The sequence below is a fragment of the Camelus bactrianus genome, chromosome 3, assembly GCF_048773025.1.
Source record: "Camelus bactrianus isolate YW-2024 breed Bactrian camel chromosome 3, ASM4877302v1, whole genome shotgun sequence".
Classification (NCBI taxonomy): Eukaryota; Metazoa; Chordata; class Mammalia; order Artiodactyla; family Camelidae; genus Camelus; species Camelus bactrianus.
This window is the reverse complement of record NC_133541.1, coordinates 95,398,773-95,426,700: the sequence shown is the minus strand read 5'-3', so window position 1 is coordinate 95,426,700 and position 27,928 is coordinate 95,398,773. Positions and strand designations below refer to the sequence as shown.

General features: G+C 34.3%; 2 protein-coding genes across 3 annotated transcripts in view; both read right to left on the bottom strand.

The window, feature by feature from the left end:
* Window positions 1-1,797: 1,797 nt before the first annotated feature.
* On the bottom strand, window positions 1,798-9,612 carry CAMLG (calcium modulating ligand). The gene is made up of 4 exons (XM_010971791.3): window positions 9,229-9,612; window positions 7,124-7,584; window positions 5,475-5,540; window positions 1,798-2,415 (listed from the first exon to the last, which is right to left on the bottom strand). The coding sequence occupies exons 1-4, from the start codon at window positions 9,398-9,400 to the stop codon at window positions 2,224-2,226; spliced, it is 891 nt and encodes a 296-aa protein (XP_010970093.3). The 5' UTR covers window positions 9,401-9,612; the 3' UTR covers window positions 1,798-2,223.
* A 5,331-nt stretch (window positions 9,613-14,943) lies between these two features.
* SEC24A (SEC24 homolog A, COPII coat complex component) overlaps window positions 14,944-27,928 on the bottom strand; it is a 62,064-nt gene continuing 49,079 nt past the window's right edge. For both annotated transcript variants that reach the window (XM_074360688.1, XM_074360689.1), the window contains 7 exons: window positions 26,511-26,621; window positions 24,293-24,468; window positions 22,099-22,236; window positions 20,064-20,168; window positions 19,661-19,753; window positions 18,198-18,301; window positions 14,944-17,912 (listed from right to left, as the gene is read on the bottom strand). In XM_074360688.1, the coding sequence (XP_074216789.1) occupies window positions 17,798-17,912; window positions 18,198-18,301; window positions 19,661-19,753; window positions 20,064-20,168; window positions 22,099-22,236; window positions 24,293-24,468; window positions 26,511-26,621 (842 nt within the window). In that variant the 3' untranslated portion in view covers window positions 14,944-17,797. The remainder of the gene's footprint in view (window positions 17,913-18,197; window positions 18,302-19,660; window positions 19,754-20,063; window positions 20,169-22,098; window positions 22,237-24,292; window positions 24,469-26,510; window positions 26,622-27,928) is intronic.

Genomic DNA, 27,928 nt, shown 5'->3' with positions numbered 1-27,928 from the left:
AAAAAAAAAAAAACAGAATGGTTGATAGGTACAGAACGGTTATAAATTTATCATCTGGAGTGGCTGACCAGGAGCTGCAGCTCTCTGCTACTGCCCAGCGTCACCAGAGAGTATCATAATGCAGATCATTAGGCCAGGAAAAGATAAAAATCCAAAATTTGAAGTAGTTTCTAATGAATGTGTATCACTTTTGCACCATCATAATGTTGAAAAATTGTAAGTCAAACTATCCTACGTCAGGAGCTGTCTGTACATGGTATTTGAAATTAAGGAATCGGATGAGGCCATACAGAAATTGTTATAGGTAGAATTTGAATACTCAAATTTCTTGAGTTTAAGTGGGAACACAGAGACTTGGAAAACAAGTTTAATTGCAAATCATTAATTTTTTCGGAATCTAAGCTGGAACCAGAACTCAATCATGTGATACCCAGGTCAGAGCTCTTTTCAAGACACTTCATTTCTAACTCCCATTTAAGAGAACATATTCACCTAACAATCCTGATTGGTTTTTTATGTCCACAGTATATTTATGGTAAATTCACAGCATTTCTATGTCCTAGAAAAAGCTACTTTTATCTGTTAGCAGAGGTTTAAGAAGTAATTACAGTCCGCCATGTCTCCAATACATCACTTACTTAGCAAACTGTCCTGCCTTCCAAAGCAGATTTTGATTCCAACAATTAACCCAGTTCTGGTACGTCATAACTCTCCTGCTGTTTTTAGTACCAACTGTGATTCACACATGTCCATTTATACAACTAATCAGATTAAAAAGCTACGGGAGAAGATTTCACCTCTCAGCAATCATCCTCGTCAATCCAGTTTTAACTCATAAACATCCCTGAAATTCCTAAGTAAAATATCCTTTTAAATTATTCCAAACACTAAGAAATTTTCATTTCCATTTGATATTATTCAGCAGACTTAAACAAATACTCAGGGAAATGCCAATCAGCTGAAGAGAAAAAGTGGCACCTATAGACAGATGTCTTATATCTTCTTTTTGAAATAGATTTGATGATGATCTACACTTACTATAACGTTGCATGTGCCAACTGACAAAATGGGACTTTTTTTTTTAAGAAACAAAAGAAGTAAATGTGCAATTGAAAACCCCTGGTATCTCCCCAGGGACTGGGGAAGAGAGTGACAAATTCAGGATGCTTCCCAATCCTCTATTAGATTCCCATGAAATCAGGAAAAATGTGTGCTTGTAATTTACCCTAGGTCAGAGGAATAGACTTAAATTGTACATATTCTCCATTATGATGGTTTAAAATAAAAAGACTTTGTGAGTAACAAAAAAAAAAGTGTGTTTTTAATATCACAAGGATTAATCAGACTATACAAAAAACTGTCAAGAAATGTAATATCAAGTGATATAACACTTATAACTCTTGTAAGAAGAAAAACCTTTCAAATATTACAGTGTTACCAAGTTAGTTAAAAGCATATATATGCTATTAGGTTGCATACTGCAGTCAATTCTTCAAATCCCATTTTTATATCTAATCATTCTATTGTAGTTTCCTTAAAAAACATACTTCTGAAAACTAAAAACTCAAAAGCAAAAATTGCCAATTCTGAGTTTGGTAATAAAAATTTTGATAAATTAAAATTAAATAAAGATTTCAAAAATAACTTTTAATTTCATATGTACGAATCTTAACCATTTCTTCCATTAAATATTTGTGCTGGAGTGAAAATTAAGACACTGGCTCAACAAGAAATTATAAAATTGTCTACCTTATTCAGCCCTTGTAAGTTAAAATGTGCAGACTTAACATTAGACAATTCAGTTTCTTTCATTTTATTTTTGAGATGGCTCCACTTCTCAGGACAAAACAATACAAATACAAGTGCAGTCCTTGGGACTGGCTGAGACCATGTTCACCTGTTCTCCCAAAAGCACTAGGTTAGCTCCCCAAAGAAGAATTACAAATGTGAGAAGTTAGGGAAAGGTGCAGACTAGGAACTCTAATTAAACAAGAAAAATCAATTACTGACATTGGGACTCTATTCTTCACATCAGTATTAATACAAACTCAACCCTTTTAAATCAGGGAACCTGCCATTCCATTCTTAATCAAGTGCTTTTACAACCCCCAAAAGTAAAAGAATTACATGAAGGTGTAAACCAATATGCCTCCTTTAGAGACACTGCAATATAGAAGAGAAATTATTTTTTTTGTAAGTTTCTCCTTGTGAGTTCTGCAGGCTTCATGGTACTTCAGAGCCCCAATAATCAAGCAGTTCATGACAAAAGATAAAAGTGAAAAAGTAGACACAGAGATCTGTGAAAACTTCGCCCATTTTGCTATATGTATCCATTGACCGATTTATCACTTCAGCAGGAATTCCAGATAACAGAAGTGCAGCTGTTAGTACTGTTGTCTTTATCTTCTTTTCACCCTGTACAGAGAAAGACTTAAATAAATCTTGCAGCTTTCGGAAGACTACTTAAATGCTATAAAAATATCGCTGCCACTATTTTTGCCTAACTGATTTCAAAACTGTTAATGAAGTTTTAAAATATCAATCAATAATATATTAACAAACACTGAGCACGTAATATGTAAAGCAGAAAACTGGTAGGCAATGGAAAAGACACAATTCTTGCTATCAAAAGTTTTTTTAAAAGATCTTATCTTAGAGGGAAGACATAAATAATTATTTAAGATATATACACAGCACCAGACAAAAACAGGAGAAGCAATACTCAACAGGACATAAATAACCGCTAAATAAATGACATGGATAATAGGTGCCACAGTGGTTCAAAGGAAATGGAAATTACTTCAGGATTTTGTAAATAAATAAAGCACAGGGAAGGATTTCAGGAGGAAATGGAATTAAAAACAGGCTTTCAACAGTAAGCAAGATTTAGATGGGCAGAAGGGAGAGGAGAAATCTATTCAAAGGTTAAGTCTGATGACAACGAAAGTCAGGAGAGTGATAGGTGTACTGGAGGACAGTGAGTCATTTGTAACAGAATCAAAGGAACATTCTGTAGAGCCCTAATTGCCATCCAAAGGAATTCACACTTGATTACAAATGCAACAGGATACCACTAAACATTTCCTAATATAATTTTGGGCTGCATTTCTTAAGAGATTCAAGGCTAAATTTTCATTTATTAATTTGGTATCACCAAATCCAATCAAATGGGCCAAAAAAATTTCTAACAGAAAAAGCTATAGTTAGCTGAAAGAAATAAAAGCCTACGTCCACAAAAAAACTCATACAAGAAAGTTTTTATCTGCTTTAGTCATGTTAGCCAAAAATTGGAAACAACCCAGGTGTCCATCAATAGATTAGATAAATAAATGGATATATTCACCCAGTGGAATATTACTCAGCAAAAAAAGAGAGAGAGAGACAGAAAGAGACAGAATAAACTACTGACACATTCAACAATATGGGTGAATCTCAAAAATACTATGCAGAATGAAAGAAGCCTTGTACAAAGAAGTCAGTACAGGAACAATTTCATTTATAATATGTACTAAAACAACCAAAACCAATCTATGCTGGGGAAAAGAAAATCAAAATCCTTCAGGGTGTAGGGGCTGGTGCTGCCTGGAAAAGGGCATGATGGAACTTCCTGGCAGTTAATGTTCTAAACCTTGAAAGGATCTGGTTTTCACAGGTTGTCTAAACTCATTAAATGGTATACTGAAGACTTAAGCATTTCACTGTATGAAAATTTTATCTCAAAAAATGAAGTAGAATCATAAACATTGAATTGTAGTTGATAATGCAAGCTGAAATGTGGAGAGGTAAAATAAACTGGTATCTTCATCTACAACATACTTTGAAATGCGTGAAGAAAAAAGATGCATTGAAAATGGACAGAAAATTGGGCATATACATGATAAATATAATAAAATGTTAATTACAGAATCTAGGTGGTAAGTACTAGGGTGTTCACTGCACAATGCTTTCAGCTTTTCTGTGTTTTAAACTTGCTAAAACAAAATGTTTTGTAAAAGGAAAATTATACACAAATCTCCCTTACTTTTCTCTCCCCCATTTACCTAGTAACCCATACACACACTGTCACAAATAACCACTGCTAATAATTTCATGTAATATTCTTCCAGAGCTTTATACATATGTAAGCAAAATCAAATACATATTATTTTCCTCCTTTTTACAAAAAAGGAGTATACTATATATCCTATTCTGTATTTTGATTTTTATCTTAGTATTTCTTGGTGAGCTTACCAGTATCATTTCATGGAGAGCTTCATCATTTTGACTAGACATGCTGTAATTTTTTTTACTAGACACTTACTAGTAGACATTTAGGTTGTTTCCAAACTTTTCCTATTGCAAAACTAAAATCAATGTTTCAACTGTAAATTTCTAAACAAATGCTTTAATTAATATTACATTTTTGGGAGGGATCAATAAATATACATCTATATCATAAAAAATGTTTTAATTAAAAATTGAAATTACATTTCTTTCTTCACTCCTTTACTTTGTGTACTGGACTTATCTGACCTCTCAAAAATGTTTCAAATCCATTAAACACACAGGTAAGGTCTATCAGTGCATTACAAACAACTAAGCAAACAGCCAAGTAGCCATTTTTTGGCAACAATCTCACACAAAACTCAACTAAGTAATGTTACACAAGTAAGGTATCTTGTATACTAGCCAAGCCAAGACCCATAAAATTGTACAATACAACTGTAGTCAAGCAGACCAAGAAAACACTAATGCTCCCCAGGATTCTGTTTTGTAAGTATGGCCATATATTTCTTGGAAACATCAGGCCCTTGGCATTAAAGATAAAGTACACTATCATTAAGTATCTAGTAAGGAGCACAGTAAGATGACTAAACACATTTTTAAATTAACTTCCCTCATTATAAACAAAATCTTTTACTAAATTTACTAAATAATTAAATTTAACACTTTCTTACACAAGTACCATTCAAATTCTTTCACAAAGCTTCCCCCCAATTCATAGTGGACCAACATTCTTTTAAAATAAAGAGTGGAGGGTATAACTCAGTGGTGAAGAGTATGCTTAGCATGCATGAGGGCCTGGGTTCAATCCTCAGTATCTCCATTAAAAAAAAAATATATACACACACACACACACATATATAAATGAACTTAATTATCTCCCCCAAAAACAAACAAAAAAAGACTAAATAAAGTTAGACCAAGTCAAAAAAAAAAAAAAAACCATGATATTAAAATATATACATATGTATAAAAAATATTCAAATGTTATGGCAATGTCAAATTGCTATAAAAGTCTCTAATTACTTTCTGAACTTAACTCATTACATACAGAAACAAACAGTATGAAGACTGGCACTGGTGAGCCAATCACACTTTAACTAGCACTGATTCAGACCACAAATATAAATAATTTTTTTTAAGTTCTTAAAATCATCTAGTCATTAATCAATTAAATATATCACCATAATTTAGAAAAAAGTTTTATTTACCTTGGGGAAATATTTGTATAGTCCCATGTATGCAAGTTGTAAAGTAAGAAATGGAGCAAATATGGACTGTGAAGACAGAAGATAAAGTTACACATTTCCAGCATAATCATTCAAATAACAATAAATCAAACTAACAGCAGCTATAAAATTCCAAGCAAAAAAATTGTAATAAAATATTCAATTTTAGTGGCTTAAAGCAGTTTTGTTTCAGCAAAAGGTGAAGAAAATAAAAGGATTTGATCTGACCATAAAATGTTTCTCAAGTCACATTCTTCTAACGTCCCCAAAAATGTCTTCTTTCTTAAAAACTTATCTTTTAAATAACCTAAAGTGCCCTAGGTGATTAATGTATGATACATCATGCAGTAACACCTCCCTCATTTAGAGGTAATTACCTGACAATTTGAAAGCACACCTAAAAGGCTCAGTACTCATAACAGACGCTATATACTCCTCACACTTTAGGGCAAGAAATTAACTCATCTCTGGCCCTCAAATGACGAGCTATTCTTATTATAAATAAAATGGCTTGGTTATTTCACTTCCCACACAATAAAACAGAAAAAAGGATCAAAATAATACTTAATTTATTTCTAAACTTAAAATATTACAAAGGGAGTGAAGGAGCAAACATTACTAGACGGAAGAATAGTGAGAGCAGTGAGAAATAGTTGAAAAATCTGACAGTAAAAAAAAAACTAACCCAAAAGACAAAAAACTTCACACAAAACAAGGCACAAAAACAGGACGTAACTTTAAAAGCATGAAAGTACAAAGCCTTTTAGATAAAAGTAGCAGCTATACATCTCACTAAATGCTAAAAGCTATGATGACAATGTACCATCAGGGGGAAAAAAATCAAATCTGTTAAACAGATTCTCTTTAAGGAAAAACTGGCATAAAAATAGATTTTTTTAAACTTTTTTGCTTGATAACATAAACCTTAATTATCTGGAAAATTTACTTATGTACCTAGGACTCGGTTCATATTCTTAAAATGTCTACTGAATGGAAATACCTCAAAGAACAAGACACTGAACTATGAGTTATGCTTTTCTTCTTTCCTCCACATACTAAAACAAAAGGACCAGTAAATCCTAATGTTCATTGAACAGCCATTGGCTATTATGACAGTATTAACATTGTAAAAAGTTGAATGCCTTCTGAACCACAGAAAAATTACATCATGTTCATAGGAACTGCATTTTAATGTTTCAAATTATTTGAAAAATAGTAATTAATATATGGTATCTGCAGGTACTTTACCGTTTGGTTTTGGAAAGAAACTGCTTGGGTTTAATCTCAGCTGTCACTTAGCTGTGTGACTCTGGACAAATGATTTAACCTGAGTCATTCCCTCATCTAAAAAACACAAATTCAAATGATACCTGGTTCATAAGGATGAGGTTAAATTAATATAGGTAAAGTACTTAAAACTGAACTTAGTATGTAAAAAGATTTTAGCAATTATCAGGCTCTGTGTTTAACCAGAACACCTCATTCTATACCCAAGGTGAAGAGCAGTTTATAACACATCTTCAAACAGCCATGTGAATACGGTAAGTATTACGTTAATATTGGCAATGAATCCTATGGATTGAAAGTACTCATTACTACAACCAGTGTGTACTTTCCACTACGTCTCTTACCAAGTATTTGCAAACAAAAGCTCTGACTCCAAAGGCAAGAAGAGCACATCCCACCAATCTAAAGATTCGAAAAGAGTCAAATTCTTCTGTTGTATTTCCATCCTCTTGATTGGGTTTCTCACTAATCAGCTGTTTCCTTAGCTTCATTGCTTCTTCAAATCTGGAGAGGTACTGTTCTAGGCCATGGCGAGAACCCCTCTGGGCAGTATCTGCTGTCAGGTCCCCTCTGTTCCGCTGCCGGAGCTCAAGGCTTATATCATTACCGCACTCAGAAGGTTTAATGAAAGAGTCCAATTTGTCTCCCAGCTGAGTCCCCTTTACCTCTGGCACACCACTCTGCTGGTCAGTTGCTCCTGCACTGATCGAATCACCCAGCACTACTCGCTTAGAAACCGAAGGAATGGTGAGGGAGTTCAGTTTATCACTGTCCTGCTGCTTTGATTTTGTTTGGCTTTCTTCTTCTGAGAAAAGAAATTCAGAAACCTTATGTATTACATACTGGCAAACACCTTTCTAATTATTATTTTAAAATATGCCGGTACAGCTAGAACTCGGCAACCTTTGAATCTAAATTAATACTGATTCTTCATAAAACAAAGTAGTTCCTTTCTCTACGCATTCAAACATCAAAGAGAGTATTCCTTCAGAGGATATAATCCAAACTTTGAGGGTAAAAGATAAGGCTATTGGACAAATTGGGAAAGAGAGTGAGTGATGGAGCCAAGCTATAAAGACCAAGTTTTCTTGGATAATATATCTCAGAAGTATGACTGCATTGCCTGCTCTAGCTTATTTGGTTAAAAATATAAAATTATTAAAGCTTTAAAAAAAATCTGTATTTTAATATCACACGTCTAAATCCAGAGTCCTGTAAGCATAGGGTGTGGCATATCTTACAGCTACTGTTTATGTAATCCTTCTACAGTAGTCAAGGAGCCATCAATAGACGGGCACTTGAGTAGTTTTAGATGCTGTTAGGTTTAAAACAAAGAAAAAAATTTTAATGCCAAATAAAATTAAAATTTCAAAGCAAAAGAAAAAATATACAATGTTCTTCGAGAAAGAAAATAAATGTTTTAGGAACGAAAAAATATCCTGCTATTAACCCTCAAAGGGGAAAATAGGTCGACTGTTCTACAATTTGAAACCGTGCTCTTACCTCTCTTGATATTTTTCAGTCACAAACCTGTGAAATGTCTAAAAGTTCAGAGCTATATATCTTAAGTCCCACAGACAGAAATCACAAAGATCCATGGAACTTGCAACCAGTGACTTAAAGCCATCATTACTAAAGGCAATGCTCAAAAGAAACTTGGCACATACTTAACACATACTAAGTGTTTGATAATACTGACATGAAAAAGTTTTAAGAAATTCATTGTACATGTTATTGGGGGAGAAATGAGGAACTCTCTTCAGGGTTAGACGCACATCAATCTCAGCACACTAACGGAGAAGACCTCAGATGCGTATGTCCCACTTGTTGGGTCTATAAAGAATGGGCGCTGCAATTTTTTCCACCAGTTTTAGAAGGCCTGTAGATGAGAGAGTGTTGAGGGTACCAAACACAGACACTAGGATACGACCAGAAGAGTCCCTGATTCACGTGGGAAGGACTAGGGAGGCAGTTCGGACAAGCTCATGTGGGCCGAGTTATAGCAAAGGCAAAAGAAGATAGATGATAGGGAAGGCAATGGAAGGAAAAGCATTTGGAACATAAAGAAAAGAAGGCAATCTTCCTGAGGTACACAATAGACAGCAGTCTACGGATACAATGTGCGTTCTTAAAGAGAGGCCGGGGAGGGGCCATCTCACGCTAACTTGGCAGAAGGCACCACGGCAGTCGGTCTCAGGAGAAAAGGCTTCGCAGCACGTGGCGCAGATGGGGGAAATTTCAGGGCGAACCCCTTAGGAAACTGAGAGAGACTAGATATGTCCTGGGGTTTAGAAATGAGAGCTTGAGGCCTCACCAAAGGGGCGGGGCCGGACGGGAGGTCAGAGAGTAGGACTTGGTCGAAAAGGTCAGCGGGGTGGAGGAGAGAAACAAGAATGATCTCGAACATTCAAAGGGATGGGCAGAAGACTGGGGAAACGGAGGTTCTCACCCGCGCTGGTCCCGGGCCTGTGAAAGCCCATGATCCGGTTGATGCGCTGTTCAGAATTCATGAGCAGCTTTCTCCGCCGCAGCTCGGCCCGACGCTGCGAAGCCGACAGGCCTGAAACCGCCGGGGCCCCCGGCCGGTCCCCGCTGTCGGTAGCGACGGCGACCGGCTCCATCTTCCTCTCCACAATCAAGGAATGGTGACCGTGGCGGCGGCGGCGGCGGCGGCGGCGGCGGCGGCGGCGGCGGCGGCGGCGGCGGCTGCGCGGAGGCCTTCAGGCCCAGCCGCAGAGCGCGCGTCCCCCGCCTCTGTAGACCCGCCTCCCGAGCGCGCGTCCGGAGATGCGGACTAAGCACGCGTGCCGCCTGACGCGACCATGTGCGAGTCTTGCGCCGCCATATTGAATGAGGGCATCAGTTGGCGCCCCAGTTCCTCCCACCTGGGCTAGCTCTAGTTCTTCCTCTTCCCTGCCACCGAGCTCACCTGCTGTTCACTCAGAGGTGAAGAAAATCGCCACCTAGACTGATGCTTGGTAAAGGAATGGGAGCGGGGCATAGACACTTTCAAGCTGGTGCCAGGAAGCAAAATGGAGGTTGCAGCGACAGGCTCTAGTTTCCAATAACCCTCTGCAGCCTTGCTTGTAAGTCTTCGGAATACGTAACTTAGAGAGCGACGCTTTTTAGGGGTTGTTGAGTTTTTTTTTCTTGGCTCTGATTTCTGGTCTTCAGTCGCGCTTCTGGTTTGTTCCAGGCAGTCCTCAGGTCTTTAATAATTTTCCTAGGGAAGCCTTCCTTGTCCATTCTACTTGCTACCCCCTCCCCGCCAGATTCCCTATTCTTACATGCCTTTTCTCCTTAATGCTTATAACTGACTCGCAAGCTGAATGTACTTCTTTTATTGTCTGCTTCTCACGAAATAAAACGTAATCTTCATGAAGACAAGCACTGTGTTTTGTTCACGGCTGCAACTCCTCGATTAGTGTGGGCGCTCAGCAGGGCCGTCTTATCCATTAGGCCATGTTGAGGGCCCACGATTGGAAACCAAGAAAATGTTTTAATATGAATTTCATTTAAAATGAGAAGAAAAATGTACTAATAATTTTATATAATGATGAACCCAATCTGGATTGTAGTCGTCCTTATAACAACACAGTCATAAAAAATACAATTTTAAGTATGCTTGTATGGAGAAAGGAGCCCACGAAAGCAAAGCACCTAGGCCCCATAAAAGTCATAGTGCAGCCCTGGCGCTCAGTAATGACTAAGTGAATGAGTAAAAGAAAGACAGAATTGGAACACCCGTCAACCCTTGCTGGCAGGACGCCATGGTAAGTTCACACTTAAGGCTGCAGGGGGGTGAAGCAGCCTAGTTATGTCTCCTGCAAGGAAGCCTGCTCTGCAAGCCTGCTCAAAATCAGGAAATGTATGAAACCCTACTTGGGCAGAAGGCAATAAATACTATTTTCATGGTAATAAATACTATTTTCACCTGTTAGTCACCTGACCCCATCCCAGACAGAAGAAGATTTTGAAAAAAACTGTAAAAACAAACAACTTATCTTTCGGATTCAACACCATAAGGAGCTCAAGTGTGAGCACTGAACATTCCCCCTTGATTGGATGAAAGCTAAATCCCAGGGACATGACCTAGTTAATAATTTTAAAGCGTTAGAAAAGGTTCCCCTCCATATCTGTACAGACCTACATCTAGGGCCCAGACTGTAGCTTAAAACAATTCTCCAATTGAAATAATTAAATACTAGTAATAAATGTGAAGAACTTGATGAGGTAAAGTCCTGATGAGTCAAGACTAAATACAATTCCAGGGTAAACAAGATTTTTTTCTCATTCGAGGTAGCACGTAGAAGCCAAATGAATATTCTGACTCTTGGTGGCTGATGTAGCCAGGTAAGAATTTAAAGTGTCAAGATATCATATTACATGCTTATTTATTTCTGGGGAACCATTTTCCCGTGGGGTTTCCATAATTATTAAACTTCCTAGTGCGTCTCAGTGATATATGTGATTCTTTGATAAATAATGTGCATACTTAATGATTCTTGTATTAAATTCTGTCCACCTCACTATAGGCTTCACAAGGGCAAGCCCACCTCTATTTTTTTTTTTTTTTAATTTACCACTTTGCCCCAAGCCTAGCACTGAGACCACTAGATTACATTTACCTGAATAGAATTTTTTTTAGAGTGTCAAAACTTGGCATTTTCAGTGAGTTTTATGTATAATTTTTATTTGATCCTAGCATTGTGCAGGTAGACTATTATTAATACTTTATTGATAAACTAGCTACAAAGATGAACAGATTGAATTATAAGTAATAAAACTAGAATTCAGTTTTTGGGGTTAAATTTAGGTAGTAAGTTCATGCTTACTCCTCTCTACTACACATAGCAATAACAATAACAGTTAAAATATAAAGGGAGGAAAAGAAACAGCTGGTCTCAAAAACAAGAGAAACATTTCAGCAGATACATGGAGCTAGTCAGGTACCTGTTGTGCTGCAGATCCAGAAGCAGGCAATGGTAGCACATTGTGTGTGTAAGAGGAACTGAAAGTGCTCCTCATGAGACAAAGGGATGAACAGGACAAACTCACTGCTTGAGGTCTGCCATCCCTCCAGAAATATTCAAAAATATCATTTGTTGTTGATACACACAGCCTTGGACTTTTTTAGCTTAATAAATAGAGAGGCAGAAGAGAGGACAAGATTTCCCACTGTTGGTGACTAGAATGGTGATATCCCCAAATTATTGCAGGACAAGAGCCCTAAAACACCACCATGAGTCCTAGTTTGAGGCAGATGCAACTAAAACACCCATAGACAGGGAGGGGGAAAGCTCGGACAGAGAGAGATGAGCTAAAATGAAAATAACAAACCTCTCAATCAGATGAGACTAGAAACCCAAATTCTAACAAACATGAAGAAATACAACATTTAAATTCTACCAGATGAATTAAAAATTGGAATTGGAATTCACTCCAGAATTTTATAGGACAGTATTAATAAATTATTGACCAAAATAGGCAGAAATTAAAAAGAGTTAGTAATGCAAATATAAAATTCAATAAATGAGATTAACTCAAATATGGACATAGTTACAAGAGTAATTAGTGAAAACATACATCTAAAAGGAAATCTGAGGGTAAAAAACAATAGAGGGGTGGTGTTGGGAAACCTGGACAGCTGCGTGTAAATCAATGTAGAACACTCCTTCACACCATATACAAAAATAAACTCAAAATGGCTTAAAGACTTAAACATAAGACAGGTCACCATAAATCTAGAAGAGAACATAAATCTCCTAGAAGAGAACATAAGCAAAACATTCTGACTTAAATTGTAGCAATGTTTTCCTTGGGCAGTCTACCCAGGCATTAGACATAAAAGCAAAAATAAACAAATGAGGCCTAATTAAACTTGTAAGTTTTTGCAGAGCAAAGGAAACCATAAATGAAATGAAAAGACAACCTATGGATTGGGAAAAAATATTTGCAAACAGTGCGACTGACAAGGGCTTAACTTCCAGAATATACAAACAGTTCATACAAATCAATAACAAAAAAATAAACAATCCAATCAAAACATGGGCAGAAGACTTAGACATGTCTCCAATGAAGACATACAAATGGCCAGTAGACACATAAAAAGATGCTCAATACCGTTAATTATCAGAAAAATGTGAATCAAAACTGCAATAAGGTATCACCTCACACCAGTCAGAATGGCCATCGTCAAAAAGTCCACAAACGGTAAATGCTGGAGGGTGTGGAGAAAAGGTAACCCTGTTACACTGTTGGTGGGAATGTAGTTTGGTGAGCCATTACAGAAAACAGTATGAGATTCCTTAAAAAACTAAAAATAGTTACTATATGATCCAGGGATCCCGTTCCTATGCATTTATCTGGCAGAAACTCTAATTCAGAAAGATACATGCACCCCAATGTTCATAGCAGCACTTGTAGGCCTCCGCCTAAAGGCTCTAGAGAATAAGCCATGGGCTGAACTGATAAACAAGCCATGAGAAATGTCACGTAGCTGGCTGGAAAAGAGATGGCCTATTTAATGTATCCAGTATGGACCGCTGGATAGCCAATGATGGGTAAGATCCTCAGAGGAGGACAACCTAAGACAGGCACAGCCGGCTGGATAAGAGATGGCCTACTTAATGAAGTTTTGTGACAAACTTTAAAACAATCTGTCCTTGATCATGTAACATCCTGTGCTTACTGCAGGAGCCTGGGAACCTAAATAGATTGAGATTATTAACATTGTTATAACTTAGATGGTATGTGAGGCATCATGCATGTCCTATATAAACCCTTTTACAAGAATCAATAAACAGAGAACTGCTTCGCTTCTCTCCGCATGGTGTTCCTGTGTACATGATATTGCGCCACCCACAGCACTCTTTACAATAGCCAAGACACGGAAGCAACCTAAGTGTCCACTGACAGATGATTGGATAAAGAAGACATGGTGTGGTATATATGTGTGTGTGTGTGTGTGTGTGTGTGTGTGTGTGTGTATGTGTATGTTTTATATATACACATATGAATTCATATATATATATATATATATATATATATATATATATATATATGAATACTACCTAGCCATAAAAAGAATGAAGTAATGCCATTTGCAGCAACACGGATGGACCTACAGATTAGCATTCCAAGTAAGTCGGACAAAGAAAGACAAATATCATATGATATCACTTATATGTGGAGTCTAAAAAAATGAAACAAATAAACTTACTTACAAAACAAAAAAAGACTCACAGACATAGAAAACAAACTTATGGTTACCAAAGGGGAAATGTGGGGAGAGGGCTAAATTAGGAGTTTGGGACTAGAAGATACAAACTATTATATATAAAATAGATAAACAAGGACCTACTGTATAGCACAGGGAATTACACTCAATATCTTATAATAACCTATCATGAAAAAGAATATATATATGTATATGTATATGTGTGTGTGTGTATATATATATATGTATGGAATCTCTATGCTGTACACCAGAAACTAACACATTGTAAATCAACTATACTTCGATAAAAATACATATATAAAGAATAGAGGGAATGACAGAGAAGCAAATATTTTTAAAGAAAATTGCTTTATATGTCAATTATACCTACATTTTAAAAATAAATAAAAATTTAAAAAGTAACAATTTTCCAGAATTGAAGATAGACAAGGATCTTTGGATTAAAGCGCACTCTGAAAAACAAGCAGGATAAACAATAGACTCAGAGTAGTAAGGCTATTAAAATTATAGACTGTAAAGGATAAAAGAAAAATCTTAAAAGCTAATAGATCAGCTTCAAATGAACAATTAGACTGACGGTAGATACAAAAGGGTCCAGAAGACAATGCTGTAGTATCTTAAACACACTTAAACAAGAATAAAAAAATAAAGATGTAAAAACCCATTTGATCTAGAATTTTAAACTTAGCTATTCTTAAAGAGTGAACATCAAGAATTCAGATTATTGACACAACATTGTAAACTGGGGCTACACTTCAATAAAAAAGAGAAAAAAAGTATTAGGGTTATGATCTCCCAGATACCAACTTAGATTTAATGCACCTTCATCGATAGTTTTCCATTGACTTAACAGGTTGCACAACATAGCAGTACTCAGTGACCACCTAGTTATTCATATCAATTTAAATAATCACAACACGTAAGCTCTTTCAATTAACTTTATTGAATAGCCAAAGTGATAAGTTAGCACAATTCAAATGATTATTTGCATGGGTTACAAATGACTTTTTTTTTTTTTACAGGAATAAAACACTGAAAATTACAAACTGTAAAAAGGAAGACAAATCTTGTCTCTAATGTTTCAGAGAGGCAAGATTTCACACAGCACATTGAAGATCAATACATACTTGAATCTGAAAACAACTTAATGTTACAATATTATACACTACTTTACAAAATTAAAATTTCTAAATAAGGATTATATTTGTAATAGTTAACAAAATCTTGAAATCACATTTGGTGGTCCCCTAGATAATAGCTGTTATGCATCTTTGATTAGAAGAAATAAATCTTTTATTCTAATTATTGTAAAACAGTCTATTAGACTCAATACATTACATTAAATTAAAACAATGAGATATATGCAAACTAAAATAAATGGTACAGCTTGAGTGAATATTAATGTGTCAGACTTACAGAAATGTTATTTTAAAAATCCTAGAAATTAGAAAAATAGAGTACTTTTAATGATAGAACTGCCATGCTCAGATTTAAATATCAAGATTGCCCTTGTCAGTTACTTTAGAAGTTGTAGATCTGTATAAAATTCAAGGATCTTTCATAATTTACAACTACAATAAAAAAAATGGCATAGTGTAAATATTAGTTGCTTTACATTAAAAAGTAATACAAGATGAGATAGCAGGTAGTGCCCTACTGAAAAAAAAAACAGAACAAGAAAGAAAAAAAACCTAAACTAAAAAACACATTCCATATTGCAAAAAATAATTGCTTAATATCAGTATCGCCAAAAGGTTCATTCATTCCCTCACTACTGGGAGGACAAATATTGTAAATTGTTACTAAAGTTATTTTTTTTATGACCTGGCTATTATAAAATTATTCTGGATTGCACATGTTATGTAATATCTAAAATAATTTTTTAAAGTAAATTTGTGAAACAGACTAACAAAGCATGTTGTAATAACAAGAGTCATACCCACTTAGGGATGAAGTGAGGCACGAGGAAGATTATTGTCCCTAAAAATCACAAACTTTTCCATCTGGAAGATTCTTTACTACTATTAAAAAAGGACCTACAATATCAACATTTAAAATTCACATTATGAACAGAATTTTAATTACTTTAAGAAACATCAGTGCATAATAATGACTCTCAGTTCTTTAGAAGAGGGGAAAATATAAATGTACTCTGATTAGCTACAATTTGAAAATTGCTTCCTAATAAATGAAGCAGCTTTCAAGAAAATTTCCAGTTCAATATACCACTTGCATACTGCAAATAAACCTTAACACAGCTTAAGGGACATAATATTTTTGTAGAACACAATTATTCTGATCTGGCTGGCAAGCAGTAGTGTATACTCTGGAAGGACCTGTTTTTTCCCTATCCCAAAACAATTCAGTTAAAGTCAGCTCATATTGATGTAAACCTGAAAGTTACTATTTCATTGGTGATCATATGAGATCAAGATTGTAAACACATTTTTCTAACCCATTAAAACAAAGAAAAAAAGTCTTTTTATCAAGTATTAATCATGAACAACTTTTAAGAAGTTCATACAAGACAAGATGAATCTGTGGAAACTGGGCCAAACTCTTTTAAAGGTATTCTATCACAGCACTTCATATTTATACTGATGTATAATTTACCTATTTGTAAACAAAATTCACTTAACAGTTCTGACTATAATGTTTTTCTGGCTGAATCAAAAAAGCAGTCTCTTGAGCATGTTCAGAAATCAAGTTTCTTTCATAACTTCCATATACTGGATTTGTGTAATCTTAATAATCACTACACCAAACAGCAGCATTCATGCTTTAATAAGTTTTAATATCCAAGAATAAATATCTTATGACCAGCTTCTAATTAAACTCCTTAGAAAAATGTTATTAATGCATTTGAGACAGCACTTAAGAAACCTTTAATTTCTTTCATTCATCTTCATTTCACCAATATAATGCTTTTATTATACATCACAGAGCAGAAACATACCAAATAAAACCCACTTAAAGGATCCAGATAATTAAAGTTTCTCTTTTCCCTATTATTGTTGCCAGTTCCACCATATTTATGAAGACAGCTCAGATTCTTTTCACTACTGAATAAGATAATGTCCAACCAAGTCTTCTGCAGTCAAATCAGAAAACCACTTACAGTTTTCACTTCAAATCAGTGACTTTGTTCTTCAAGTATAGAAAATACTGATTTTAAAGCTTGACTGTATTACTTCATATTCTTCTCAAGTGAGACTAGAGTTAGTTTACTCTAGCTTTAGTTAACATGATGATCCTTTTTCTTCCTTAAAAAACAGCTGTGGGGAATGGATTCTAGTTTTTCTACATACTATTTACTTCTGAATTTTATTTATTTTAAAAAGATCATTATCAATGGATTTGTAACTTCCCTGGAACACTCAGTCTTGTGAGGTTTTAAATGTAGCAGCCAAAAATTCAGAAAAAAATGAGAAATATACATTTGGAACACAGAAGTCTTTATTTTACAAAATGTACTTTGCCTCTGCAGTATTGTCTTATTTCACTCCATAACAACTGAAACATAATTGGCAGCAAAGGAAAAAAGTATCCTATCATTTACAGATATATTTTGATTTGAAAAATACAGTATTTCAGACTTGCATGTTTGATTCTCTGCTATGGTCCTTTATTTGCTATAGTTTGTTGAAATCACAGTGAGAACATATAATCATCACATTAGTCCACAAACTTAATAGAAAAGAAAGTATTACATATTCTCAGGTGTTCTGCATTATCATGACTTTCCTTAGAAATAATTAAGCCAAATATCTTCATTTGTTCATTTATTCACTTGCTGTTGTATATGCAAGAGGAATTCATAATATGATAATGCAGATTCAGTTCTGTCTTCTACCATATATTGAAGGAAATTTGCTTTCATTGGACTCTCATCCCTTATGAATAAAAAACAAAAATATTTATATACATTAGATAAAATGTAATAGTAAAATAAACAGTGGATTTGTCACAAGGCTTTTGACATACATTTTACTAACACTGGAAATAAAGCATAATTTGGTACTATTTATTAGTACTATTTATTGGGAAATTTTTTTTTCTTCAGTATTCTTCTAAAAGGTTTACTTAAGTAATAGATCACACATATCTGTGACTCAAAACAGGTCCTTGCAAGGCCAAATAAATTGTTTCACTATGAGCAAATGAAAATGTCAACTTACCTTATTACATAAAGCACTGGGTAAAATGGTCTCTGTTCTCTAAGCCAAGAGATGAAAGCTATTGTTCTGGCAGATTCTGGTGTATCAAGTTCTGGAAGGTCTGTCTATTAAACAAAAACCAGCAATATCCAACTTACTTTAACAATATAGCTAATGTCTCACCTACAGTGTTTTCAAACTTCACCATGTATATCAAACACTGAACTGCAAATATTGACTTAGGAGATCTGGAGAGGAGCCTGAGATTCTGCATACCACAATTTTCTAGTAAGGGGTAGGGAAACTTCTTAAACAGATAGACTGTAAATACTTTAGGCTTGCAGATCATTTGTTCTCTGTTGCAACTTCTCAGCTCCGCCAGTGTTCCCCGAAAGTAGCCATAGACTATATATATATATAAGTAAATGGGCTTTGTTCCAATAAAACTTTATTTACAAAAACACGTAGCAGGCCCCCTTGGGCATAGTTTGCCAAGCCCTAATCTAGAAGAACTTCCTACCTGTCACCTTCATTTTATTATGACATCTAGAATTAACTGATCCATTCAGGTAGTTGTACAAATATAACAATTTCTTATCTCATTACTTAAAATGCTTAATCATCCAGACCAGCCATTTCACTCAAAGACTGAAAGCTAGTGCTTATTCTAGATATAATCCTGACATATATGTCTTTTAAATATATAAATCCCCTAATGACTTCTAAAATGGAATTAAACCCATAAGTATGAAAAGGCACTGACATAAAACATATTCCAAAGTTGGTAAAAAACTGATAGTTGAAACTGAAAAACATGACACTGAATAAGACCACGTTGTACTTAATTCTAACTTTAAAATTCACAACCAGCCAAATGCTATACAGTTTACTACATACTTTCTCATGTGTTGTTTCAAATACTCCTCCACAAGCAATAACAGTCTTATTTTGCAAATGAGGTTGTTAGTGACTTGTCCAAGGTCACAGAGCTAATGACAGAGAATCCATTACTACATTTCCAATAATCAACATAAATCCAAATGACACTGGTCACAAGTCATTTATCTGTGTGGCAGTTAGTTAGTTCTTACTCCAAAACAGCAGTTAAAAGAACCGTGCCAAAGAACAATGAAATTATTTGCCAACAACACAAAACGCAAAAACAAAAGAGTTCTAATGCTAATGCCAATAGCAGCGAACTATTTCTTTTGGCCATTAACTAAATTCATTACTTTTTCCCTAAAATAGTATATTGTCATAGGCACATAAGAACAATAAAGTCAAAGATGCAAAATAATCTAAAGAATGCCTTTAAAATATAAAACAAATATTTTCAATAGGAAGAGAAACAATTTGTGGGAACATTTTCTTTTTTGGGAAAACTTTTAATATTACACTATGATTTCAAAATAGGATGTTCATGTTTTGCCACATTTGAAATACCTTTTAAGTCTATTACAATCACTATAATAACATAGTCTTACCATAGTCTGTGGAATTAATGCATAGTTTTGAACTCCTAGAACTTGGCTGAGAAAATTCTGTCCACAATTTTTTCCAACCCAAAGCATTAGTACCTGGGGACAGGAAGAAAATTATTTTGAGATGTAGCTGAACAGTGAGCTGTTGACTCACCTTTAACCACTATGTTTTAAAAGATCAAAATAATGAGTAAGTTTAGTGAGACTGTACAGCCTTCAACTGAACTAATGATAACTACTATTTATCACGAGACATTTTATGTATGGCATGAAAGGAGACTATGGAGGGAGAAGGTGGCCAATACAAAAGTATATAGATTAAATACATTAAGGAAGAGAGAAAGTAAGAGGAATGGAGGTACAGTAGTATGCAGATAGAAGAATCCAGCTCAGTCAGACTACTCACAGAGCCTGCATCCATGAGGAAAGCTCCATCCCTGCTCAGCTTCTCCACTGAAAGCTGAAGAATAGGCGGCTGAGGTATAGTGCGATCATTGATGTTGATTGCTCCCTAAAGAATTAAACAAAAGATTAAAGTTTTAGATACAGGGAGCCACAATTAAACAAACAAACAAATTTTTATGAGTGTTATGTCTGAGACTTTATAAGTTATTTAGGTAAATCAGAGTTACTCATATTGAAATATAAAGAATAGGAAGAATTATTTATCACTTATCTAAACAAAACCACTATGATTCCCAATAAAGCCAAATTAACTTCTGATCTTAACTATTATTTTAAAAACTAATACAATAAATGCAATCAATATCCATGTTTCCTGAACAAATGACATTAGTGAGATCCAAATAAAGTATGGAATTTAGTCAGTAAGAATAGATGACTACGTGGCTCAGATCATGTACACATCCTGAGGGAAGAATAAAAGCCTAATGCAAATGAGTTTTTAATAGTTCTCTCCAATTTAACATTTATTTATTAAGGTCAGAAATAGAAGTTCTCATTTATAATTGACTATTATACTGCTATCTTTTTTTTCATACTGCTATGTTAAAACACAGACACAAACACATACCTTTAAATATTCATAACCAGTTTTAACCAAAAATTTATTAAAGTACTTAAACTAGGTACTTAATTAAACCTTATCTAAGGGAGAAAGTAAATAAAATACTGACCTACCAAAGGGTATTCCCTTGTGATGAGGCTTTAGCTCCACCAGGGACTATTAATCACAATACTTTAAATCTTCTGACCTTAGGGTATGTAGGGAGCAAGAGAGACCATAACCTAATTATAGCCAATCAGAAATTAATGTGAACTAAGAAAAGAGATCCTTGTCTCTCTCTGCTGGTAAAGACAGGACGTTATCAGTGGCTGTGTTTCCTAGTCTTGTAGAAAAGGCTGATCTGAAACAATGAGGCAATGCAAAGACAGTCTTTGAATCTGAGCTAGACCTGAATTTAGTTCTACCCTAAACTTTTCCTCTGCTTTGTTTTGGAGTATCACATCAGTCCCCTTCCTTTCCTAAGCTTATCTGCTAACAAGAGAGTCCTGATAAATACACGACTGATAATCATAATAGTGCTTATCTTTGGAAGTATATATTATAAGTGAATTGAATGTATATATTATATATTATTTTCTTCTTCTTTCTGGTGGTTTCCATATAATAGACATACAATATATTGCATTTTTATTTTTATGTTAATTTGCCATTTTTTAATGTGAGAAAAAGGTAGGCCCAGTTAGCTGAACCTGTCAAACACAGTATTAATCTTGTGTTATTATTTTTATAATACAAACTAATAATTCCATCAACAGTTTTCACTTGCTAAAAAGTTACCTCAAATTTCATAGGTAACTTCTAATTTATACACGCAAGATAAATATTTATCTTATTTAAGATATCTTAAAATCTTTTAACTTTGAAAGGTTTTCAACCAAAATATTGTTAAAATAAATTTTAATGTAATATTTATATATCCTATTTTGGTAATACCTTGATCACCATGTTAGAAAGAAAGATTATGATTTAACATTTTCATGCTTGTGACTTTAACTCAGGTAAGTTTCCAATCAAGGGAAAATAATGTTACAACTTAAATATTTTTTCTTTAACTCAAGAACACCATTACACTAAACATTGACTGGGGTTGTTTAGATTTAACTTCACTCTGGGATACTCCTTTCAGATCAAGTTGTTTAAATAAATCATAGGTTTGGCCAATTTGACAATCTCTTCATTTACTTAGATCTGCTCTAAAGATTTGTCTGAAATAAACTTAATAAAAGTTTATTACTTTAATAATTTAAATAAAGGCACTACTTTCAGGAGCTCCCCAAAACCAAAATGTCTTTACACAGACTTAGCAAAGGAATAAAATAAAAAGCTTCCCCACATCTTTCTTCATTTCTGCAATGGAGTCAATATAATTAGGATTATAGACCTTCAAGGCCACAAAAAAATGAATCAATCTTACCTCATCTGAGAGGTTGTCAACTCTATACAAACTGGGATGAGTTGTGAGCATAAGGTAAACCAAGGGCTGATTTTTCACTTGACACATAGCAAAAATGCGTTCATCTAGACGTGCATTTGTCCCAGTCTGAAATGATTTCTGTAACAAAAACAAAACAAAACAAAAAAACCAGCAAAAAATGAATTTATCAAATACATATAAAACTCTGCAAATAACAGTTGTTAAAAGAATATCTTCAGACGAATTAACAAAGTTACTATTAAGTATTATTTCAAAAATATATTTTAGTAAGTCACACAACAACTATTAAATTGTGGCTATATCCCCATGTAAAAGTCTTGGCAAATTAATTACCTGGCAAAGTCATTTAATCTCTGGTATCTGTTTCCTAATCGGTGAAATACACCTAACACTCTATCAACCATACAGCAATAGTGACATAAAAATCTAACTAAATAACATCATGTGAAGGAAGAAGTTATACCGCAGATAGCAAAATAAAGACACATTTGAAGGATCAAAAATCTAAGTGTTCTATAAAGACTGGGTGATGATTAATGGTGGTTAACTACTCTTGTGTCTCCCACAGTTACAGAAATTAATGTAATAAAGCTTATAAATCAACCAAGAAAATTAATGATTTGAGGACAGTTATTTAGCAGAATAGAGTTAATAATTAGTGAGTTTCAACTGGTATATTAGCTCCATGAAGAATAATGAAGTTTTGAGGTAAGATTTGAAGCATTCCTACTGATGGAAAGTAATAAAAAGACAAGAGAGGTAACAGCAATAAAACTTGCCTTAATTTAAACAAGTGCACTGACTGTAAGTAAAGAAAATCAGAAAAGGCTCTTAAAGAGTACTATGGAAGGTGACAGAAGTCCCATTTATTTATTCAACCAAAAAATATTTACTGAGTGCCTACTATGTACTAAGAACTGTTCTAGATGCTGGGACAAAGTAGTACAAGAGCAAGATAAAAATCCTTGTCCCCATGGACAAAATTCCTAGTAAGGGAGAAGTAAATAATAAATAAGCAAAATATGTGATATGTCAGTGCTAAATGCTATAGAGAGAAATAATGGAAAGAAGAGAGATAAAGAATGTCAGAGTGAGATAGGATGACACTGTCGTATATTAAATGGAGAAATGAGGGAAGGCAAGCCTCAATGAAAAACAGCACTGAAGGAAAGACGTGAAGAGGGAAGAGCTCAGACTTCTAAATGTTAAAATTTAAGTTTTTATGTAATCTCTATGCATTTACATTATATTCAAAAGTGGAAATACATAATTTGAGTTTAAGAAACTAGAAGCAGATTCAAAAGCCACCCCTATCAAGGTACAGCAGGCTGCCCTTCTCACCTGAAAGACACAACATATACCTGACAGGTCAGTGCTAGCGTTCAGAGAGCATACAAATTGAAAAGAGCAGTCCTAAATTAATTCCAAAATCTAGGATGCTTCCCCAGGTAATTTAACATGAGCTTTTTAATAAAATTTGACAAGGGAAGGTTATCCTAAATCTGTAAGTTTGAACATTATATTCTGAACACTGGAAAAATAAGCCTCCTCTACCAGGCCAGAGTTTCCTTTTTTTCTTTTTTTCAGGAGGCAGGGTTATGGGCAAAGGGCAAGCAGGGGAGACAAATATCAAAATAAAGACTGTATAAATAAATACATGCATGAAGAGCTACTGGGCTAGAGAAGGAAAGACATCTGCCAGAGAGAGAACATTTGAGCTCAAAGACAAGGATAGGAAAATGTAATGCAGATGGTGGAAAGAGGTACACATGTGTGAGAAGGCATTTCTAAGATTAAGAAGTGAAATGTGGCTGAAATACTGTAGGGAGTAGGAAAGAGTCATAAGAAGAGTCTCATATGTGATGGTCAAGCAACAAAATAAAAATTCTTGTTTTGAAAAACTAGAAAACTGATCATCATTTGCATCTTTGATAATGTCAGTGAACACTTAGTGAGCATCTCTTACAAACAAGGTACATATTTAAATTAGTATTTTGTAACTTTTGGGGGGAGGGTTACAAATCCTTTAAGGTAAAATAAGAGTTAAGGTTCCTGTCCTCAGGAAACTTAACTAGCATAAAGTTATATATACAATGTTTAGTGGTTCAAAAGATAAAAATTTTGGCCATTGACATTTTTATTGTGTTAGTTTCTGGCTTTGATTTTTTTTTACCTGTTTAAGGAGAGCCAACACAAACAGTGGAAAAAGCCGTAGAGAAAAAGGAACCATGAGTCCAGGCTGCTGGTTACTTAGGACTGAAGAACGATAAGCTGAAAGAGAGTCTATGACGGCATTCACCAGGGCGTCCCGAGCATCACTCAGACTGGCAGTCACAGATCGGTCAACAGCTAACAGAGGTTGAGGTAGGGACAAAAGAGAAATAAGACAGAAGTTTAGCTACCCCACTGTTAAGGATAGAAGAGATAGGTTTTCTTTTTTTTAATTATACAAATTCTTTCTCCAAGTTATTACATATACAAGGAACAAAACATAGCAGTTAAATGCACACACTTTTTCCATTACAGATACAAGAAAAGTCTCCTCACGCTTTCTGTCTGACTGTGGTAGCCCAGATTGAACGGGGGAATACAGGGAAAAAATTTTTTGCAACTCAGATGTAATTTTGTCAACAGTAAAAGCCTGCTTTACTCCAAAAAATAAAAAATAAAAACAAAAATAAAGGAAAGCAAATACTTTGAAGAATCAAACCAACCTGTGTTGAAATATTACTCTGCTAATTCCTAGCAGTATGAAAATTTGGCAAGTAATTTAAACTTCTTAATCCTCAGTTTCCTTATCTATAAAATGGGAAAACTATACTCCATCAAATCTGAGATGTTATTAATTATAAGCCACCATTTTATTTTATAGATCATTGAAAGAAAAAAACTCTGCTAAAAATACACATGCTTTCTTAACACAGAGAATTTTTATTTTATATTTATTGAAAGAGCTCTTAGAGAGCTATTTCGATGATTTTTATCATGTCATGCCACTCTTTATATGCTTTTCTTCATACTCAAAATTCTTTTTCAATACTAAAAATTGAATGGTTATATAATATATAATGATTTAAATATAATTGTTTTGAAGACTTCTCAAACTATAACTAAATTCACAGTACCAAAAATACACTCAGTGCAGTGATGTTATTAACTGCTGTGACCAAATTTGCACATAGGCAAGAAAGTATGAAGACTATTGTTACCTGATCAGTAGTAACTCTAAGACTTCATCAGTTGACGATATCATGATTTTAAAGATTTTGATAAAATGTGAAAAAAAGTGCATACTGGGATTAACCAAATTTAGTAACAGAGCAATCCTTTGTTGTCAAGCAAGTTATGAAGATTTTTTTAAAAAAATCCATGATATGTAGTTGTTTTTTATAATAGCAATGAAGATAATAATAATCATACTGTTACAAAAAAGTGTTAGTTCAACAAAATATAAAGGCAATGACCCTCAAATTTCTTAGGTCAAGATTTTTAACTTTTAACAACATATGAGACTAAAGTGAGGTTGAAAAAAAAAAGTGATGTTGGATTCTTTCTTTTTTTTTGTCTTTTTTTTTTTTTTTTTTTTGGTGGAGGAGGTAATTAGGTTTATTTATTTTTCAGTGGAAGTACTGGGGGTTGAACCCAGGACCTTGTGCATGCTAGGCATGCACTCTACCTCTGAGCTATGCCCTCCCCACAAGGTTGGATTCTTTACTATGCTCCATTAAAAATTTTCCCAAAAGGGAATTCAAGAAAATAGGTAATTACTCCTATTACAGGCAGATTTGTGTTTGAAGCAAATGGACCCACTGGCAATCATCCCTAAAGGAGAAAGGAGGCAAGGACCAAAATGATGTTAAGCTCTATGTATTTGAAAAAAGGGCTTAAAAAAAATTTCAAGAAGGCAACTTTATATGAGATGGGAGACATTAAGTAAAACATGGTTATTTAAGTCCACAGCAGGCAGATTATGAGGCAGAAAGCAGTTTAGTGGTTGCCTAAGGCCAGTGAGGGAAGAAGGAGTGAGCAGTAACTGTCAATGGGCATGAGGTTCTTTTGGTGGTGACAGACATGTTCAAAAATTAGATTGAAGTGATGGCCACACAAATCTGTAAATATACTCAAAACGATGGAATTGTTTACTTAGATGGGTTAGATTACTATACCACTTATATCTCAATAAAGTGAAATTATCTCAATAAGGCTGTTTAAATTAAAAAAAAAAAGATGAGGTTATCTGAAACAGATTGTTTTATTCAAATAGTTACTTAGCAGATATACACCTGATCTAAAATGTTGAACTCTTAAAGCTAATTATTTAAAGGAAAACAAAACTATTTTACAAATATTATTACTTGCAATACATTTAAATAGGTGATAACAATTCTTACCCATATTGGCCAACAATCCTGAAATTGCTTGGACATCGGCTCCAAGAAAAACTTCATTCAGAGTTGAAACAACTGGCAAACACAAAGTATGAACACGAATTCTTCTTTCACCTTTGGAGAAAACACACAAATGATAGCAAGGGACAACTGTACAAAAAAAAAAGTTTGTATTAAAGTTACTAGGAAAAATCACTTCTTTTCAATTTAGAACCAAACAGGGTTACAAACAGTAAGCAGAGATAGTAGGAAAATTTCAGTGAATAAAGTTTTATTTCTTTTATTTTTTCACTACAAAATTATTTTTCTTCAAGTTATTACTGAAAAGACAATAGAGATCATATTCAAATGATGGTAACATGCTAGCTTTTTAAAAATCTCTTTAGTGAATTTTTGATTACTTTATCTTTTTATAATAAAAAATTTAGGTAAATATATATATACTGTAAGACAACACCACTCCAAGATGTGTTCTACAGTCTGTTTTGATACTTTAAGTCCAAAGAAATTTTATACTTTTCTTTTAAATCACAGAAAAAAAATTTAAAATAAATCAACAAATGGTCATAGTACTTTCTCTTTGGTAATAACCCACAACAACAAAAAACAATACATACAAGAAACAAAAATGAAAACCTTTTGAGAACCATCAAATATCAAATATCATGTAAACCTTTTAAAAATTTCTAATCAGCAAGACCTTGAACATCACAGGAAAAAGTAAAAAAAACTAGAGAGGATATCCACATTACAACCTGCACTGACACATGAAGACTAATGAACACGTATCTATGAGGAGCTCACACAAATTATTTGCCGAAGTAGTATCTGCAAAATAGGGTAACATTATTTAGAGCTTCTATTCTAGATCAAAACTAATATAAAAACATAGACATACACATACACACACACACAAAATCAGAGGCTGAAATAAAAAGGCACAAACTGGTAAAATCTTTCTAAAAAGCAATCTGGCGTTACTTTGTTGTACATCTGAAATTAACACTGTAAATCGACTAAACCAATAAAAAACAAGAATTCTTTTTTAAAAAAAGCAAATCTGGCAATACCAAGATTTTTCTAAAGAGTTGATCTCTACACTCTTTATTTCCAATTCTAGAAATCCATCTTGGGCAAATTTTCAGAATGACAAAGATTTATTTCCATGGATAGAAATTATAATCAAACAAACAAAAAAACCCAAAAACAAGAAACAAAAACTAAACACTGACAACAGCAGATTCTGGTGAGGATGAGGAGCAGCTGGAACTCTCATATACTGCTGATGGGAATGCAAAATGTTACGGCCACTTAGGAAACAGTTTGGCAAGTTCTTAAAAAGTTAAACATGTGCTCACTATGCAACCCAGCCATCAGTGAATACACTGAAAAGTATTTACCTGAATGAAATGACAACTTAT

Excerpts from the sequence above, each read along its gene's own strand:
- CAMLG (XM_010971791.3), bottom strand. The coding sequence starts at position 9,400 with ATGGAGCCGGTCGCCGTCGCTACCGACAGCGGGGACCGGCCGGGGGCC. Across the intron at positions 7,585-9,228 it reads CAGGCCCGGGACCAGCGCGG|AAGAAGAAAGCCAAACAAAA; the intron begins GTGAGAACCTCC and ends TTCTTTTCTCAG. Across the intron at positions 5,541-7,123 it reads CTTTTGTTTGCAAATACTTG|TCCATATTTGCTCCATTTCT; the intron begins GTAAGAGACGTA and ends CTGTCTTCACAG.